At 49.6% G+C, this 17136-nt stretch overlaps 2 protein-coding genes across 3 annotated transcripts; one reads left to right on the top strand and one right to left on the bottom strand.

Annotated features, from left to right (window-relative positions):
- Positions 1-5207: 5207 nt before the first annotated feature.
- On the bottom strand, positions 5208-10288 carry B3GALT6 (beta-1,3-galactosyltransferase 6). Of its 2 annotated transcripts, none has more exons than XM_069762877.1 (2): positions 10151-10288; positions 5208-6872 (listed from the first exon to the last, which is right to left on the bottom strand). In XM_069762877.1, exon 2 carries the CDS (start codon positions 6656-6658, stop codon positions 5651-5653), a length of 1008 nt encoding a protein of 335 aa, XP_069618978.1. In that variant the 5' UTR covers positions 6659-6872; positions 10151-10288; the 3' UTR covers positions 5208-5650. The 2 variants fall into 2 exon arrangements, with proteins under 2 accessions (XP_069618978.1, XP_069618977.1); XM_069762876.1 differs by having other exon boundaries at positions 10129-10273.
- A 5424-nt stretch (positions 10289-15712) lies between these two features.
- Positions 15713-16072, top strand: LOC138674998 (histone H4). The gene has a single exon (XM_069762898.1). It carries the CDS (start codon positions 15714-15716, stop codon positions 16023-16025), a length of 312 nt encoding a protein of 103 aa, XP_069618999.1. The 5' UTR covers position 15713; the 3' UTR covers positions 16026-16072.
- The last annotated feature ends 1064 nt before the right edge of the window (positions 16073-17136 follow it).

Below are 17136 nucleotides of genomic sequence, written 5' to 3'. Positions count from 1 at the left end.
GCTATAATGTCACTGCCCCCTATAATAACGCTATAATGTCACTGCCCCCTATAATAACACTATAATGTCACTGCCCCCTATAATAACGCTATAATGTCACTGCCCCCTATAATAACACTATAACGTCACTGCCCCCTATAATAACGCTATAACGTCACTGCCCCCTATAATAACGCTATAATGTCACTGCCCCCTATAATAACACTATAAGGTCACTGCCCCCTATAATAACGCTATAATGTCACTGCCCCCTATAATAACACTATAATATCACTGCCCCCTATAATAACACTATAATGTCACTGCCCCCTATAATAACACTATAATATCACTGCCCCCTATAATAACACTATAATGTCACTGCCCCCTATAATAACGCTATAATGTCACTGCCCCCTATAATAACGCTATAATGTCACTGCCCCCTATAATAACACTATAATATCACTACCCCCTATAATAACACTATAATGTCACTGCCCCCTATAATAACACTATAATATCACTACCCCCTATAATAACGCTATAATGTCACTGCCCCCTATAATAACACTATAATGTCACTGCCCCTATAATAACACTATAATGTCTCTGCCCCCTATAATAACGCTATAATGTCACTGCCCCCTATAATAACGCTATAATGTCACTGCCCCCTATAATAACACTATAATGTCTCTGCCCCCTATAATAACGCTATAATGTCACTGCCCCCTATAATAACACTATAATATCACTACCCCCTATAATAACACTGTCACTGCCCCCTATAATAACCCTATAATGTCACTGCCCCCTATAATAACACTATAATGTCACTGCCCCCTATAATAACGCTATAATGTCACTGCCCCCTATAATAACGCTATAATGTCACTGCCCCCTATAATAACGCTATAATGTCACTACCCCCTATAATAACACTGTCACTGCCCCCTATAATAACCCTATAATGTCACTGCCCCCTATAATAACACTATAATGTCACTGCCCCCTATAATAACGCTATAATGTCACTGCCCCCTATAATAACGCTATAATGTCACTGCCCCCTATAATAACGCTATAATGTCACTGCCCCCTATAATAACACTATAATGTCACTGCCCCCTATAACACTATAATGTCACTGCCCCCTATAATAACGCTATAATGTCACTGCCCCCTATAATAACGCTATAATGTCACTGCCCCCTATAATAACGCTATAATGTCACTGCCCCCTATAACACTATAATGTCACTGCCCCCTATAACACTATAATGTCACTGCCCCCTATAATAACGCTATAATGTCACTGCCCCCTATAATAACACTATAATATCACAGCCCCCTATATCATTGCCCCCTATAATAACGCTATAATGTCACTGCCCCCTATAATAACACTATAATGTCACTGCCCCCTATAATAACGCTATAATATCACTGCCCCCTATAATAACACTATAATGTCACTGCCCCCTATAATAACGCTATAATATCACTGCCCCCTATAACACTATGTCACTGCCCCCTATAATAACGCTATAATGTCACTGCCCCTATAATAACCCTATAATGTCACTGCCCCCTATAACACTATAAGGTCACTGCCCCCTATAATAACACTATAATGTCACTGCCCCCTATAATAACGCTATAATGTCACTGCCCCTATAATAACCCTATAATGTCACTGCCCCCTATAATAACACTATAATGTCACTGCCCCCTATAATAACGCTATAATGTCACTGCCCCCTATAATAACGCTATAATGTCACTGCCCCCTATAATAACGCTATAATGTCACTGCCCCCTATAATAACGCTATAATGTCACTGCTCCCTATAATAACGCTATAATGTCACTGCCCCCTATAATAACACTATAATATCACTACCCCCTATAATAACACTGTCACTGCCCCCTATAATAACACTATAATGTCACTGCCCCCTATAATAACACTATAATGTCACTGCCCCCATAATAACACTATAATGTCACTGCCCCCTATAATAACGCTATGTCACTGCCCCCTATAATAACACTATAATGTCACTGCCCCCTATAACGCTATAATGTCACTACCCCTATAATAACCCTATAATGTCACTGCCCCCTATAATAACGCTATAATGTCACTGCCCCCTATAACACTATAATGTCACTGCCCCCTATAATAACACTATAATGTCACTGCCCCCTATAATAACGCTATAATATCACTGCCCCCTATAATAACACTATAATGTCACTGCCCCCTATAATAACGCTATAATATCACTGCCCCCTATAACACTATGTCACTGCCCCCTATAATAACGCTATAATGTCACTGCCCCTATAATAACCCTATAATGTCACTGCCCCCTATAACACTATAAGGTCACTGCCCCCTATAATAACACTATAATGTCACTGCCCCCTATAATAACGCTATAATGTCACTGCCCCTATAATAACCCTATAATGTCACTGCCCCCTATAATAACACTATAATGTCACTGCCCCCTATAATAACGCTATAATGTCACTGCCCCCTATAATAACGCTATAATGTCACTGCCCCCTATAATAACGCTATAATGTCACTGCCCCCTATAATAACGCTATAATGACACTGCCCCCTATAATAACACTATAATGTCACTGCCCCCTATAATAACGCTATAATGTCACTGCCCCCTATAATAACGCTATAATGTCACTGCCCCCTATAATAACGCTATAATGTCACTGCCCCCTATAATAACGCTATAATGTCACTGCTCCCTATAATAACGCTATAATGTCACTGCCCCCTATAATAACGCTATAATGTCACTGCCCCCTATAATAACGCTATAATGACACTGCCCCCTATAATAACACTATAATGTCACTGCCCCCTATAATAACGCTATAATGTCACTGCCCCCTATAATAACGCTATAATGTCACTGCCCCCTATAATAACGCTATAATGTCACTGCCCCCTATAATAACGCTATAATGTCACTGCCCCCTATAATAACGCTATAATGTCACTGCCCCCTATAATAACGCTATAATGTCACTGCCCCCTATAATAACGCTATAATGTCACTGCTCCCTATAATAACGCTATAATGTCACTGCCCCCTATAATAACACTATAATATCACTACCCCCTATAATAACACTGTCACTGCCCCCTATAATAACACTATAATGTCACTGCCCCCTATAATAACACTATGTCACTGCCCCCATAATAACACTATAATGTCACTGCCCCCTATAATAACGCTATGTCACTGCCCCCTATAATAACACTATAATGTCACTGCCCCCTATAACGCTATAATGTCACTACCCCTATAATAACCCTATAATGTCACTGCCCCCTATAATAACGCTATAATGTCACTGCCCCCTATAACACTATAATGTCACTGCCCCCTATAATAACACTATAATGTCACTGCCCCCTATAATAACACTATAAGGTCACTGCCCCCTATAACGCTATAATGTGACTGCCCCCTATAACGCTATAATGTCACTGCCCCCTATAACGCTATGTCACTGCCCCCTATAATAACGCTATAATGTCACTGCCCCCTATAATAACACTATAATGTCACTGCCCCCTATAACACTATAATGTCACTGCCCCCTATAATAACACTATAATGTCACTGCCCCCTATATCATTGCCCCCTATAATGACGCTATAATGTCACTGCCCCCTATAACGCTATAATGTCACTGCCCCTATAACGCTATGTCACTGCCCCCTATAATAACACTATAAGGTCACTGCCCCCTATAACACTATAATGTCATTGCCCCCTATAATGACGCTATAATGTCACTGCCCCCTATAATAACACTATAAGGTCACTGCCCCCTATAACACTATAATGTCACTGCCCCCTATAATAACGCTATAATGTCAGAGCCCCCTATATCATTGCCCTCTATAATGACGCTATAATGTCACTGCCCCCTATAATACTATAATGTCACTGCCCCCTATAATAACACTATAATGTCACTGCCCCCTATAATAACACTATAATGTCACTGCCTGTGATGTGCTATGTGGGTATCAGTTTTGTGTATATTTCTATTTTACTTATTTTCAGGCTATGTGCACACGTTCAGGATTTCTTGCAGAAATTTCCTGAGAAAAATCTGAAATTTTCTGCAAGAAATCTGCATGCGTTTTTTTGCGCGTTTTTGGTGTTTTTTTTTTTGCGGATTTTTCCCAGTGCATTAGTGGGAAATCTGCAAAATTAATGAACATGCTGCGTTTTTTACCGCGATACGTTTTTTTCGTGGAAAAAAATGCATCATGTGCACAAAAATTGCGGAATTCATTCTAAATGATGGGATGCATAATGTATGCTGTTTTTTTGCGGTTTTATAAAAATCAGCAACGTGTGCACACAGCCTCATGGTGTGCTCTTGTAGGAGTTATTTGCTAATTGATGACTGGCTGTTGCTGCCATCTGATATCAGCCCCCACAGCACTGTATTGTTTGCTAATGACATGTTGACCTAGCTTGTAGAAACAATGAGCCCCTGAGACCTGTGAATGAGGAGGGAGACATATAAATATCAGGGAGGAGAGACACAGATCAGTCCTGTGTGGAATGATGATGTGTTCACAGCATCTCAGAGAGAAAGAAGAATATATGGACTATTTTTATCCTCTGTCTGCTGGATTGTTGGACTTGTATCCTGTTACTGAACTGCATTCGTGTTCTGGACTATTTTATCCTTTGTGTAGTGGATCGTTTATGGACCTTTCATATTTTTGCCTAAATAAAGGTCTTGGGATTGTTCGCTCTTCGCTGGCTCTGTTGATTGTGTGGTACCGGAAAAGGACCCCGCGACACCCTATAATACTATGATGGCATGGCCCCCCTGTATCCTGATGATTGGACGCTCATTGTATTTTGCCCCCGGGGCCGCTGGGTAATATCGGCACATGCTCCTCACCCTGGACAGATGGAGCTCTGCACGGCTTCTTGTCCTTCCCATCGCACAGAAGCGCCGCTCATCCCCCAGAGAAGGACCTCGAGAGGGGAACATAAGGCGTATACTCAGGTACAATGTCTCCGGACTCCAGCTTGTTGTTCCTCAGGGGCGAGGACAAGGTAGCCACACCCACTTATGTCCCCCATCACATAGTTATATGTTAAGGTGTCGGGGGCGACTGTGGGGAGAAGGACGAGGACATCACAACGAGAACTTTTCTATTTACACTGAACTCTTTATTTCATCACACAGTAAAACACGAGGGAGGAAAGGAGACGGTCAGCGAGCTCCCGAGTGATGCCGACTAACCCCGTCAGGGCACCGCCTCCAGCCAATGGGACTTTTATGGTTTTGCAGGAGCTGACGTTTTCAGGGTAACACTCGAGGTCTATGACGTTCTATTTTATGGGGAGAAATGTGGCCTTAACCCCCCAAACAGCAGCTTGTACCTCCCCACAGTGTGAGCGCTCTCCCGAGCTCTGAGCATGCGCGACGACGGCAGAGACAGGCTCAATGTGGGACACAGCGGCAGTCACTCTGTATATACAGACTATGGGAGACCTTGGCTCGGACATTTCCACAAAGGAGGATCCTGGAAGACCTCCTCCGGGACCCTCATCTTATGTAAAGGGGGCCGTCCACTTCCAGCGGGGGCTCACGGGATGCCGTCCTTCCTCTGGCAGCACTGTGATGGCGGCACGCCCCAGTCGTAGATGTAGGACAGCCGCAGCTTGAGCTCCTGGCGGCACAGCCTCCCGTCGGCGGCCAGGCTCTGGTGCTTCTCCAGCATGTCCTCGATGCTCTGCTTGTGGGTGACCACATACTTATTATTGCAGCCCCTGGACTTGTACTCAGTATCAAACCGGGGGTCGTGGACCCTCCTGACGTCCAGCGGGGCCAGCCAGGCCCCCAGAGACACGTCCTCGCTCTGCCAGTGCGCCAGGTAGTCCTTGGTGAGGCTCAGGTATCGGACCAGGTCCCAGGAGAGGACGTAGCCTCCGCCCAGGGCGTAGGGCAGGTAGTAGTCGCAGAGCACCCAGGAGCTTTCCCTCCATTTCCCCAGAGACTTGACCCGGCCGCGGCCCGAGAAGAAGCCCCAGTAATAGCGCCGGGGCTCCTGAGCCTTCAGCTCCTCCAGCAGGACGTCCAGACGGGCGAAGGTGTCGTCATCGGCCTTCATCACGAACTTGTAGTCCACGTGGCGGTCCAGCCACGAGTACATGAGCAGCAGCTTGGCGGTCAGGTTCTCGTACGAGTCCCGGAGGTCGGGGAGGAGCAGCAGGTCGCCGTATCTCCGCTGCTCCATCTCCACCGAAGCCGCCTCTTCCTCACTGAGCCCCGCGCTCCCGATAACGAAGCGGCACCACAGCGCCCCCCGGTGCGAAGAGGCCGCGGACAGCCAGGTGCTGCGGATGATGCTGCGCCGCTCCGTGTACTTGGGCCCGCTGGCGATTAGGACCGCCAGGAACGTGGAGACGCTCTTCTCCAAAACTTGGGGTACATGATGGCGGAAAGGGGGTCCCTGCTGCTGCGGGAGACTCTGCGGAGGTCTCAGGCTCTCGGACGTACACTTAGCGAGGTACAGGAGTACGATGGCGAAACAAAACAAGGCGGCGAAACCCAGCGCCGTCTTATGGCGGCACAGCAGCCGCAGAAGGTTCATGGCTGGACTCGGTCACACCGGCGCCATCCTAAGTACAGCAGGTCACATGCTCAACGTACAAGTGGGCGGAGCTTCAGTTCTGCATGATCCGCCAGCGTCTACGAATGAAGGAGCCTCCGCATCCAAGTCAGACGTCACTTTGTGGACGGGACCCTCGATGCCGATCTTCATCTGCAGGTGCCAGGAGCGGCGGGCCGGACGTCACAGCGCCATCCTGCAAAGCAAAGACATGATTGTGGGCAAAGAACCAACATACAGGAACAAGATGGGAAACACCGCAATAACGGGACAGCGGCGATAATGGGAAGGGACGGCGGCGATAATGGGAAGGGACGGCGGCAATAACGGGACGGTGGCGATAACGGGAAGGGACGGCGGCGACAACAGGACGGCCGTGATAACGGGAAGGAACATTGGCAATAAAGGGAAGGCAGTGATAAAGGGACGGTGGCAATAACGGGACGGTGGCGATAACGGGAAGGGACGGTGGCGATAACGGGAAGGGCCGGCGGCGAAAACGGGACGGTGGCAATAACGGGACGGCGGCGATAATGGGAAGGGATGGTGGCAATTATAGGATGGCGGCGATAACGGGAAAGGACAGAGGTAGTATCGGGACGGTGGCGATAACGGGACGGTGGCGATAACGGGAAGGGACGATAACGGGAAGGGACGGTGGCGATAATGGGAAGGGACGATAACGGGAAGGGACGGTGGCGATAATGGGAAGGGATGGTGGCGATAACGGGACGGCGGCAATAATGGGAAGGGATGGTGGCGATAACGGGACGGCGGCGATAACGGGACGGCGGCAATAATGGGAAGGGATGGTGGCGATAACGGGACGGCGGCGATAACGGGACGGCGGCGATAATGGGAAGGGATGGTGGCGATAACGGGAAGGCAGCGATAACGGGACGGCGGCAATAATGGGAAGGGATGGTGGCGATAACGGGACGGTGGCGATAACGGGACGGCGGCAATAATGGGAAGGGATGGTGGCGATAACGGGACGGTGGCGATAACGGGACGGCGGCAATAATGGGAAGGGATGGTGGCGATAACGGGACGGCGGCGATAACGGGACGGCGGCAATAATGGGAAGGGATGGTGGCGATAACGGGACGGCGGCAATAATGGGAAGGGATGGTGGCGATAACGGGACGGCGGCGATAACGGGACGGCGGCAATAATGGGACGGGATGGTGGCGATAACGGGACGGCGGCAATAATGGGAAGGGATGGTGGCGATAACGGGACGGCGGCGATAACGGGACGGCGGCAATAATGGGACGGGATGGTGGCGATAACGGGACGGCGGCGATAACGGGACGGCGGCAATAATGGGAAGGGATGGTGGCGATAACGGGACGGTGGCGATAACGGGACGGCGGCAATAATGGGAAGGGATGGTGGCGATAACGGGACGGCGGCGATAATGGGACGGCGGCGATAATGGGAAGGGATGGTGGCGATAACGGGAAGGCGGCGATAATGGGAAGGGATGGTGGCGATAACGGGACGGCGGCGATAATGGGAAGGGATGGTGGCGATAACGGGACGGCGGCGATAATGGGAAGGGATGGTGGCGATAACGGGACGGCGGCGATAATGGGAAGGGATGGTGGCGATAACGGGAAGGCGGCGATAATGGGAAGGGATGGTGGCGATAACGGGAAGGCGGCGATAACGGGACGGCGGCAATAATGGGAAGGGATGGTGGCGATAACGGGACGGTGGCGATAACGGGACGGCGGCAATAATGGGAAGGGATGGTGGCGATAACGGGACGGTGGCGATAACGGGACGGCGGCAATAATGGGACGGGATGGTGGCGATAACGGGACGGCGGCGATAACGGGACGGCGGCAATAATGGGAAGGGATGGTGGCGATAACGGGACGGCGGCAATAATGGGAAGGGATGGTGGCGATAACGGGACGGCGGCGATAACGGGACGGCGGCAATAATGGGAAGGGATGGTGGCGATAACGGGACGGTGGCGATAACGGGACGGCGGCAATAATGGGAAGGGATGGTGGCGATAACGGGACGGCGGCGATAATGGGAAGGGATGGTGGCGATAACGGGACGGCGGCGATAATGGGAAGGGATGGTGGCGATAATGGGAAGGGATGGTGGCGATAACGGGACGGCGGCAATAATGGGAAGGGATGGTGGCGATAACGGGACGGCGGCAATAATGGGAAGGGATGGTGGCGATAACGGGACGGCGGCGATAATGGGAAGGGATGGTGGCGATAACGGGACGGCGGCAATAATGGGAAGGGATGGTGGCGATAACGGGACGGCGGCAATAATGGGAAGGGATGGTGGCGATAACGGGACGGCGGCGATAACGGGACGGCGGCGATAACGGGACGGCGGCAATAATGGGAAGGGATGGTGGCGATAACGGGACGGCGGCAATAATGGGAAGGGATGGTGGCGATAACGGGACGGCGGCAATAATGGGAAGGGATGGTGGCGATAACGGGACGGCGGCAATAATGGGAAGGGATGGTGGCGATAACGGGACGGTGGCGATAACGGGACGGCGGCGATAATGGGAAGGGATGGTGGCGATAACGGGACGGCGGCGATAATGGGAAGGGATGGTGGCGATAACGGGACGGCGGCGATAATGGGAAGGGATGGTGGCGATAACGGGACGGCGGCGATAATGGGAAGGGATGGTGGCGATAACAGGAAGGCGGCGATAATGGGAAGGGATGGTGGCGATAACAGGAAGGCGGCGATAATGGGAAGGGATGGTGGCGATAATGGGAAGGGATGGTGGCGATAAAGGGACGGTGGCGATAACAGCAGCATTAACGGGAAAGGGACTCTGTGACCTGAATTTGGCGGCTTGCACACTATACCCCGGGAGTCTTTCGCGGTGGTCCAGGACATGGTGCGTCGGCGCATGCGCAGTAATACTTATTGGTAATACTGCGCGTGCACGAGACAAGATTGCATTGCGCACGTGTGAACTACGGAGGAAACCTACTGAAATTCAAGACAATATTGCGGCCGGCGGGAAAGGAGGGGCTGCATGAGAGAAGAGGGAACGCCGCCCACCGCAGCGGACACAGGGCAGTTACATGGCCGCCAGATTCAGGTGACAGAGTCCCTTTAAAAAGAACCATTATAAAGCTCCAATCGCCCGTCCACAGTGAGGAGACGTCGGCGAGCACAGGTGACCGCTGCAGCCAATCACTGAGCTCCTCACCTCCGCCGATCACCGCTCCGCATGGGCGGCTCCTCCCTGGGCCGGCATCACTGTGGGCGGAGCTAGGAGAGGGCGTGGCCGCCGCAGTGATCAGGACGAGCCGCGTCTCACTCCGGTATAATCCGGATTATTGCCGGAGCCTGAAATCACCCCTCCCCCGCTATACGGCCGAGCAGCGCTGTAGGGAGGGCGGTAATGGCAGAAATGTCCCAGCACCCGCCACTACGGTCACACTCACCCTCCGGGACGGCGGCTCTTACCGAGGATCTGGGCAAAAGGAATAAAGCGGCAAAACCGGCAACGGCCGCCCACGTCACGTCACAGCGTCCTACATCCCCGTGCGCATGCGCTCATAAGGGGCAGTGGCTATCCAGAGATGGGCGGGCAGGAAAGTGTGCGCATGCGTTCTGTGATAGGCGGAGGCCACTTTTATGGAGCCCAGTGTGTAACTACAGGCGGCCATCTTGGAGAAGCCTTGAGAAAGAATGGAGACAGAAAACTGCCGGGAAATCCCCTCATTACAGGAGGAGCAGACGACGAGGCTGAAGTTGGTTTCTTATTCGGCCTTTTTTTCTTTTCTGTTTTTTTATAGGTTTAACAACAAAAAATGATCATCACAATAATAAAAGACAACGCAGTGAGGAGCCCTGATGTGAATACACTTAAAAACGGCTACAAAAACAATAAAACTGGCACAAAAGTGGGCATCAAAGAGCGCTGAGGAAAGGGTTAAATGCCTTTGGGCCACTGATCTGACACTTACAATTCACAGACAGCGATGCCCTGCACCAAACCCAGGTCCCTTCAGCCTGGCCCAACTGGGTTCTGGGCACCAGAACTGGCATCAAAGTGGGCAAACAGCCCATTTTCACAGATTTGAATAAACTAACTGATGTTTTGATGGGGTTAAATGCCTTTGAGCCACTGATACCACTTATCAATTACACATACAGAGCTCTGAGCTGCAATTTCCTCTGCCTGCCAGCACAGGCTGGAATTCTAAGCCACTCTTTCTCCCTCCCCCTCTATACAGCCATAATGTAAGACGAGCCTGCCAGCGTCATTGAAGAATTTATATGGCCCTATGCTGCTGTCACGATAATGCCAAAAAATGTCATGTTGTGAGTGTAGTTTCAGAAGGACATGGCGAACTACACACACACACTCACAATTCAGCTGCGACCCCTTGCTCACCCCCCCCCCCCCCCCCCTTATCACTTTATCAGCTTCACTCCTGCCCGAAACAAAGCCTATGATAGAGACTGGGATACTAATGGTGGGCAGGGTGTGGCTTTAAACTGCAGGTGACCAATCCGGCAAAACCACTCGTTGTCCCTCCCCTCTCACTCAGGAATGCCTTTGTCTGAGACCTTGGAATAATGTAAAGAACTGTCCGACCAGTGCATATCATTAACCAGCCCTTTAGTGATGTCACAAGCTCAGAAGTCACCGTCACCGCTGTGCTCTGCTTTACAGCCGGCGCTCACAGTCAGTGCAGGAAGCTGACGCCGGGGGACGTGACAGACACCGGAATGTGAGTATGTAGTGTTTTTTTTTTTTTTTTACTTTTACAATGGTAACCAGGGTAAATATCGGGTTACTAAGCGCGGCCCTGCACTTAGTAACCCGATGTTTACCCTGGTTACCAGCAAAGACATCGCTGGATCGGCGTCCAGCGACGAAATAAAGTTCTGGCCTTCTAGCTCTGACCAGCGATGTCACAGCGGGATCTGTTGTGATCTGGTGGCCTAGGAGCAGCATGAGACGGACTCTGGAGAAGGTGGTCCCTGTAATGACCGCAGACCCTGAACCTAACACCGCAACTAGATGTAGCCGTGGGATGTACCTAACGCTCCCTAGACCCCTCGACACAGCCGGAGGACTAAATACCCCTAAAGACAGAAACAGGAAACCTATCTTGCCTCAGAGAAAATCCCCAAAGGATAGATAGCCCCCCACAAATATTGACTGTGAGAGGAGAGGGAAATTACATACGCAGACTGAAATCAGGATTTAGCATAGGAGGCCATACTAGCTAAAAAGAAAGAACAGAACAGAGTACTATGCGGTCAGTATAAAAATACTAGAAAATATCCACCACAGAAAATACAAAATCTCCACATCTGACTAAAGACATGGAGGGTATATCTGCATCTCCAGAGAAATAGCTAGGCTGCAAAAAATCCTTCACAGACAAAGCTGGACAAGACAAAACATGGAAATGCACAGAACTATAAGGCCCACAGCATGTGGACAGCAAAAACAAAGCCAGGACTTATCTTTGATGAAAAGAACAGCAAAACAGGAGAGACCAGTCAGGGATGTGAATCCTCCAAAAACAATGGACAACTGGCACTGACTAAAGAATCAAGCAAGACTAAATCTAAATCAGTGGCCCAAATGCATTTAACCCCTTTAAAACATCAGTTACTTATTCAAATCTGTGAAAATTGGCTGTTTGTCCACTTTGATGCCAGTTCTGATGCCCAGAACCCATTTGGACCAGGCTGATGGGACCTGGGTTTGATGCAGGGCATCACTGTCTGTGAATTTTAAGTGTCGTATCAGTGGCCCAAAGGCATTTAACCCCTTAAAAACATCAGTTACTTATTCAAATCTGTGAAAATTGGCTGTTTGCCCACTTTGATGCCAGTTCTGGTGCCCAGAACCCATGTGGGCCAGGCTGAAGGGACCTGGGTTTGATGCAGGGCATCACTTTCTGTGTATTTTAAGTGTCTTATCAGTGGCCCAAAGGCATTTAACCCCTTAAAAACATCAGTTACTTATTCAAATCTGTGAAAATGGGCTGTTTGCCCACTTTGATGCCAGTTCTGGTGCCCACAACCCATTTGGGCCAGGCTGAATGGACCTGGGTTTGATGCAGGGCATCACTTTCTGTGTATTTAAAGTGTCAGATCAGTGGCCCAAAGGCATTTAACCCCCTAAAAACATCAGTTACTTATTCAAATCTGTGAAAATAGGCTGTTTGCCCACTTTGATGCCAGTTCTGGTGCCTAGAACCCATTTGGGCCAGGCTGGAGGGACCTGGGTTTGATGCAGGGCATCGCTGTCTGTGAATTTTACATGTCAGATCAGTGGCCCAAAGGCATTTAACCCCTTTAAAACATCAGTTACTTATTCAAATGGCCAAAATTGACTGTCTGCCCACTTTGATGCCATTTCTGATGCCCAGAACCCATTTGGGCCAGGCTGGAAATAACAGGTTTTGATGTGGGGCGCCCTGTTCTATATGTCTGCAGTGTAAGATAAGTGGCGCAAAGGCATTTAACCCTTTCTTCAGCGCTCTTTGGTGCCCACTTTGATGCCCATTTTTGTGCCAGTTTTATTGTTTTTTTAGCCTTTTTTAATCGTATTCACATCAGTGCATCTAGCTGCGTTGTGTTTTATTATTGTGATGATTATTTTTTGTTGTTAAACCTATAAAAAACAGAAAAGTAAAAAATGCCGAATAAGAAACTGACGAATAAGAAACCAACTTCAGCCTCATCCTATATAGTGTTATAGACTGCTGTATACTGCCATATGGTGCTTTATATCCCTCCATCTTCTGTATACCCCTATATAGTGTTATAGACTGCTGTATACTGCCATATTGTGCTTTATATCCCTCCATATTCTGTATACCCCTATATAGTGTTATAGACTGCTGTATACTGCCATATTGTGCTTTATATCCCTCCATCTTCTGTATACCCCTATATAGTGTTATAGACTGCTGTATACTGCCATATGGTGCTGTATATCCCTCTATATTCTGTATACCCCTATATAGTGTTATAGACTGCTGTATACTGCCATATGGTGCTTTATATCCCTCCATCTTCTTTATACCCCTATATAGTGTTATAGACTGCTGTATACTGCCATATGGTGCTGTATATCCCTCTATATTCTGTATACCCCTATATAGTGTTATAGACTGCTGTATACTGCCATATTGTGCTATATGCCCATATATTGCTGAATACCTTTATTTCTATAGCGCCATTGATTCCATGGCGCTGTACATTAGACGGGGATACATACAAGTTACAGATATCACTTACAGTAAACTAACAATGACAGACTGGTACTGGGGGGCGAGGACCCTGCGGGCTTATATCCTACATATATGTCCTGCTATATAGTGCATATATCACTATAGAACAGTATTCCCCCATAGTCACACCCCATATGGTGCTGTATTTTATTATACATTTATATTGCACTATTTATTCTATGGCGCTTTACACCTGAAAATATAGATAAGCACAATAAACAATAAATATACACAATGATAGATTGATATGTACAGCCCCTTATGACACTATATAGCACTATAGATATGATATTCAGAGCTATACAGCACAATATGGCAGTATGCAGCACTAAATAGGAGTATTTGGTACCATATGGGGATAATACAGCACTGTTTTGCCATATACAGCCGTGTATAACTATATGGGGGGTTCACAGAACAATATGGATTAATACAGCACTTACAGGGATGTATACGGCAGCATATGGGGGTATAAGCACTATATGGGGGTACATGACATTATAGCAGTCAGATTGTTGGGTTATCTGACATTTTAGCCTAATAAAGGACGGTTGTGTTTCCTGTGACCCCTGATGTTCTCTCTGCCGGGACCGATGTCTTCTCCTCCACTTACTCCCATCCGCAGCTCCACAGATCCGGCGCCACCTGGGAGACAATTGCCCCGAATTACCCCCGTATGACGAGGACTGATGCCGGATTAATGACTGATGAACAGCTGGTAAATGGCCGCTGTGGAGGCTCCTCCGGTCTCTTCAGGCAGAATAATAATCTGAGGAGTCGCAGGTTTATACCCAACAGAGCAGACAATGCGGGAGATGAGACCAGTGATGAGGAGCAGGACGAGGAGCGGAGGGAACCGCGGCCAGAAACATCGGGGCAGTTCAGACCGGAGGAGGCGGGAGCGTTACTGTCCGGTGACTGAGGTCCATTCCCGGCAGGCGGATTTTGCTCCTGTTTTCTGCGGTCATTAGTGGTTGTCCCTGTGGCTTCGCCTTACGGAAGGTCATCAGTGACACAACCAGGTACCGATGGAAGGTCATCAGTGACACAACCAGGTACCGATGGAAGGTCATCAGTGACACAACCAGGTACCGATGGAAGGTCATCAGTGACACAACCAGGTACCGATGGAAGGTCATCAGTGACACAACCAGGTACCGATGGAAGGTCATCAGTGACACAACCAGGTACCGATGGAAGGTCATCAGTGACACAACCAGGTACCGATGGAAGGTCATCAGTGACACAACCAGGTACCGATGGAAGGTCATCAGTGACACAACCAGGTACCGATGGAAGGTCATCAGTGACACAACCAGGTACCGATCTCCGGGCTCCAGGACAGTGAGCAGGAGCTGAATCTTCTCGGATATTACATCCTTTCCTCCAGATCGGTGGAGGCGTGTGACCAATGATGATCTCCCAGAGACTGATTTATTTCCAGCCTGAATCTCACATTGGAGGATCATCAATGGAGGATCCAATAATTTGTGTCTCTGAGCAGCAGCGGCTCCGGGATGAGGAGTTTTGTTGTCTCTTCTGTTACACAAAGAGAAAAGAGGGAAAACTATGAAGTATGAGCGGGAAATTCAAAATCACCAACTGTTCTGTGATCAGCCAATCAGAGAAGAAGGGAGGAGCTAGCTGTTAGAAATCTCGCCCCGGAAATACGTCATCTCTGCGGTTCTCGCTCCGGTCCGCTCACCTTCTATATAAAGGAGGACTTCGCCGATCAGTCATCGTGTTCTGCTGGCTGCTGGAAGATGTCTGGTCGCGGTAAAGGAGGGAAAGGTCTCGGGAAAGGCGGCGCCAAGCGGCACAGGAAGGTTCTCCGGGATAACATCCAGGGCATCACCAAGCCTGCCATCCGCCGTCTCGCTCGCAGAGGAGGCGTCAAGCGCATCTCCGGCCTCATCTATGAGGAGACTCGCGGCGTCCTGAAAGTCTTCCTGGAGAACGTGATCCGTGACGCCGTCACCTACACCGAGCACGCCAAGAGGAAGACCGTCACCGCCATGGACGTGGTGTACGCGCTGAAGCGCCAGGGCCGCACTCTCTACGGCTTCGGAGGTTAATTGTTCTCTTCTGTCCTCACCCCAAAGGCTCTTATCAGAGCCGCCCACATCTTCTAAGAAAAAGCCGTGACCTCGAATATGAGCCATCAGCGGCTGAAGCAGAAGGGCGTCCGGATATACAGCGGTATATGGGGGCAACTACGGATGGGATATAGACCGCGCTATATACATTCCAGCCCTGGACACTTACTGCACTATACCGCTATATCACAGTATGCAGCACTATATGGGGGTACAAAGAGCTGTTTACAAGGACACGTTTCTATATAGAGGTATTTATTTCTACATGGAAGGTTTACAGCTGTATTTGGGGATTACAGGGAATATACAGCGCTATACGGGGGAAATGTCCCTCATTACTGTCTGATACTCCGCTGTAGTTAGCACGTCCCGGAGTATCGGGGGGACGGCGGCCTCTCCCGGAGGACGATCCCGTGTGCGGCGGATCAGGAGGGCAGGACTCCGCGCTGTAATCTCCACCGACCACTCAGGTCTCAGGTTATTTGGAGAATCATGTTATACCAGATGACTGAGACCCCAGAATATCAGATCTGGGGAGCAAAGGGTTAAATCCAGGCGCCACTGATCCCAGCAACTCGCTGAGAACTGACCCGATCAGTAGTGAAGGCTCCGAGCTGTGGAGGAGCTCAGCCCCGGATCTCACCATCACCCTCCTCAGCGTTCAGCCTTCACCTCTATTGCGCCACCTGCTGTTTGTCCCGTCGCTAGAGGCCCGGGCTGCGCAGCCGCAGACACGGCGGGATCACTGGAGCGGACACGGGAGCATGGACGTCGGTGTCGGGTCGGACGATCCGCTCTTGTATCCTGATCCCTCACTGGATCCCTGATTAGTGGCGCAGGATCCGCAGAACATGGACATAGCGGGAGCCGGTACACGGACTGATCGGTGGCCGCATCATCCTCGCAGGTGATTTGTGGCTTCGGACATTCCCGCTCCGTTACTGACGGTTCTCACCAGTTGTTTCTGGTTGGGGAAATGTCGCAGCGATCAGTCCGGGGCTCTGAACATACAATCTGGTCAGCTGTGAGAGAGGGATCCGGGTGAGGAGCACAGGGGAGAGGCCGAGACCCGATCACTGCTCCTCTGCTT

Source organism: Ranitomeya imitator, chromosome 4 (assembly GCF_032444005.1).
Source record: "Ranitomeya imitator isolate aRanImi1 chromosome 4, aRanImi1.pri, whole genome shotgun sequence".
NCBI classification, from domain to species: domain Eukaryota; kingdom Metazoa; phylum Chordata; class Amphibia; order Anura; family Dendrobatidae; genus Ranitomeya; species Ranitomeya imitator.
This window is presented reverse-complemented; position numbering and strand designations above follow the sequence as displayed.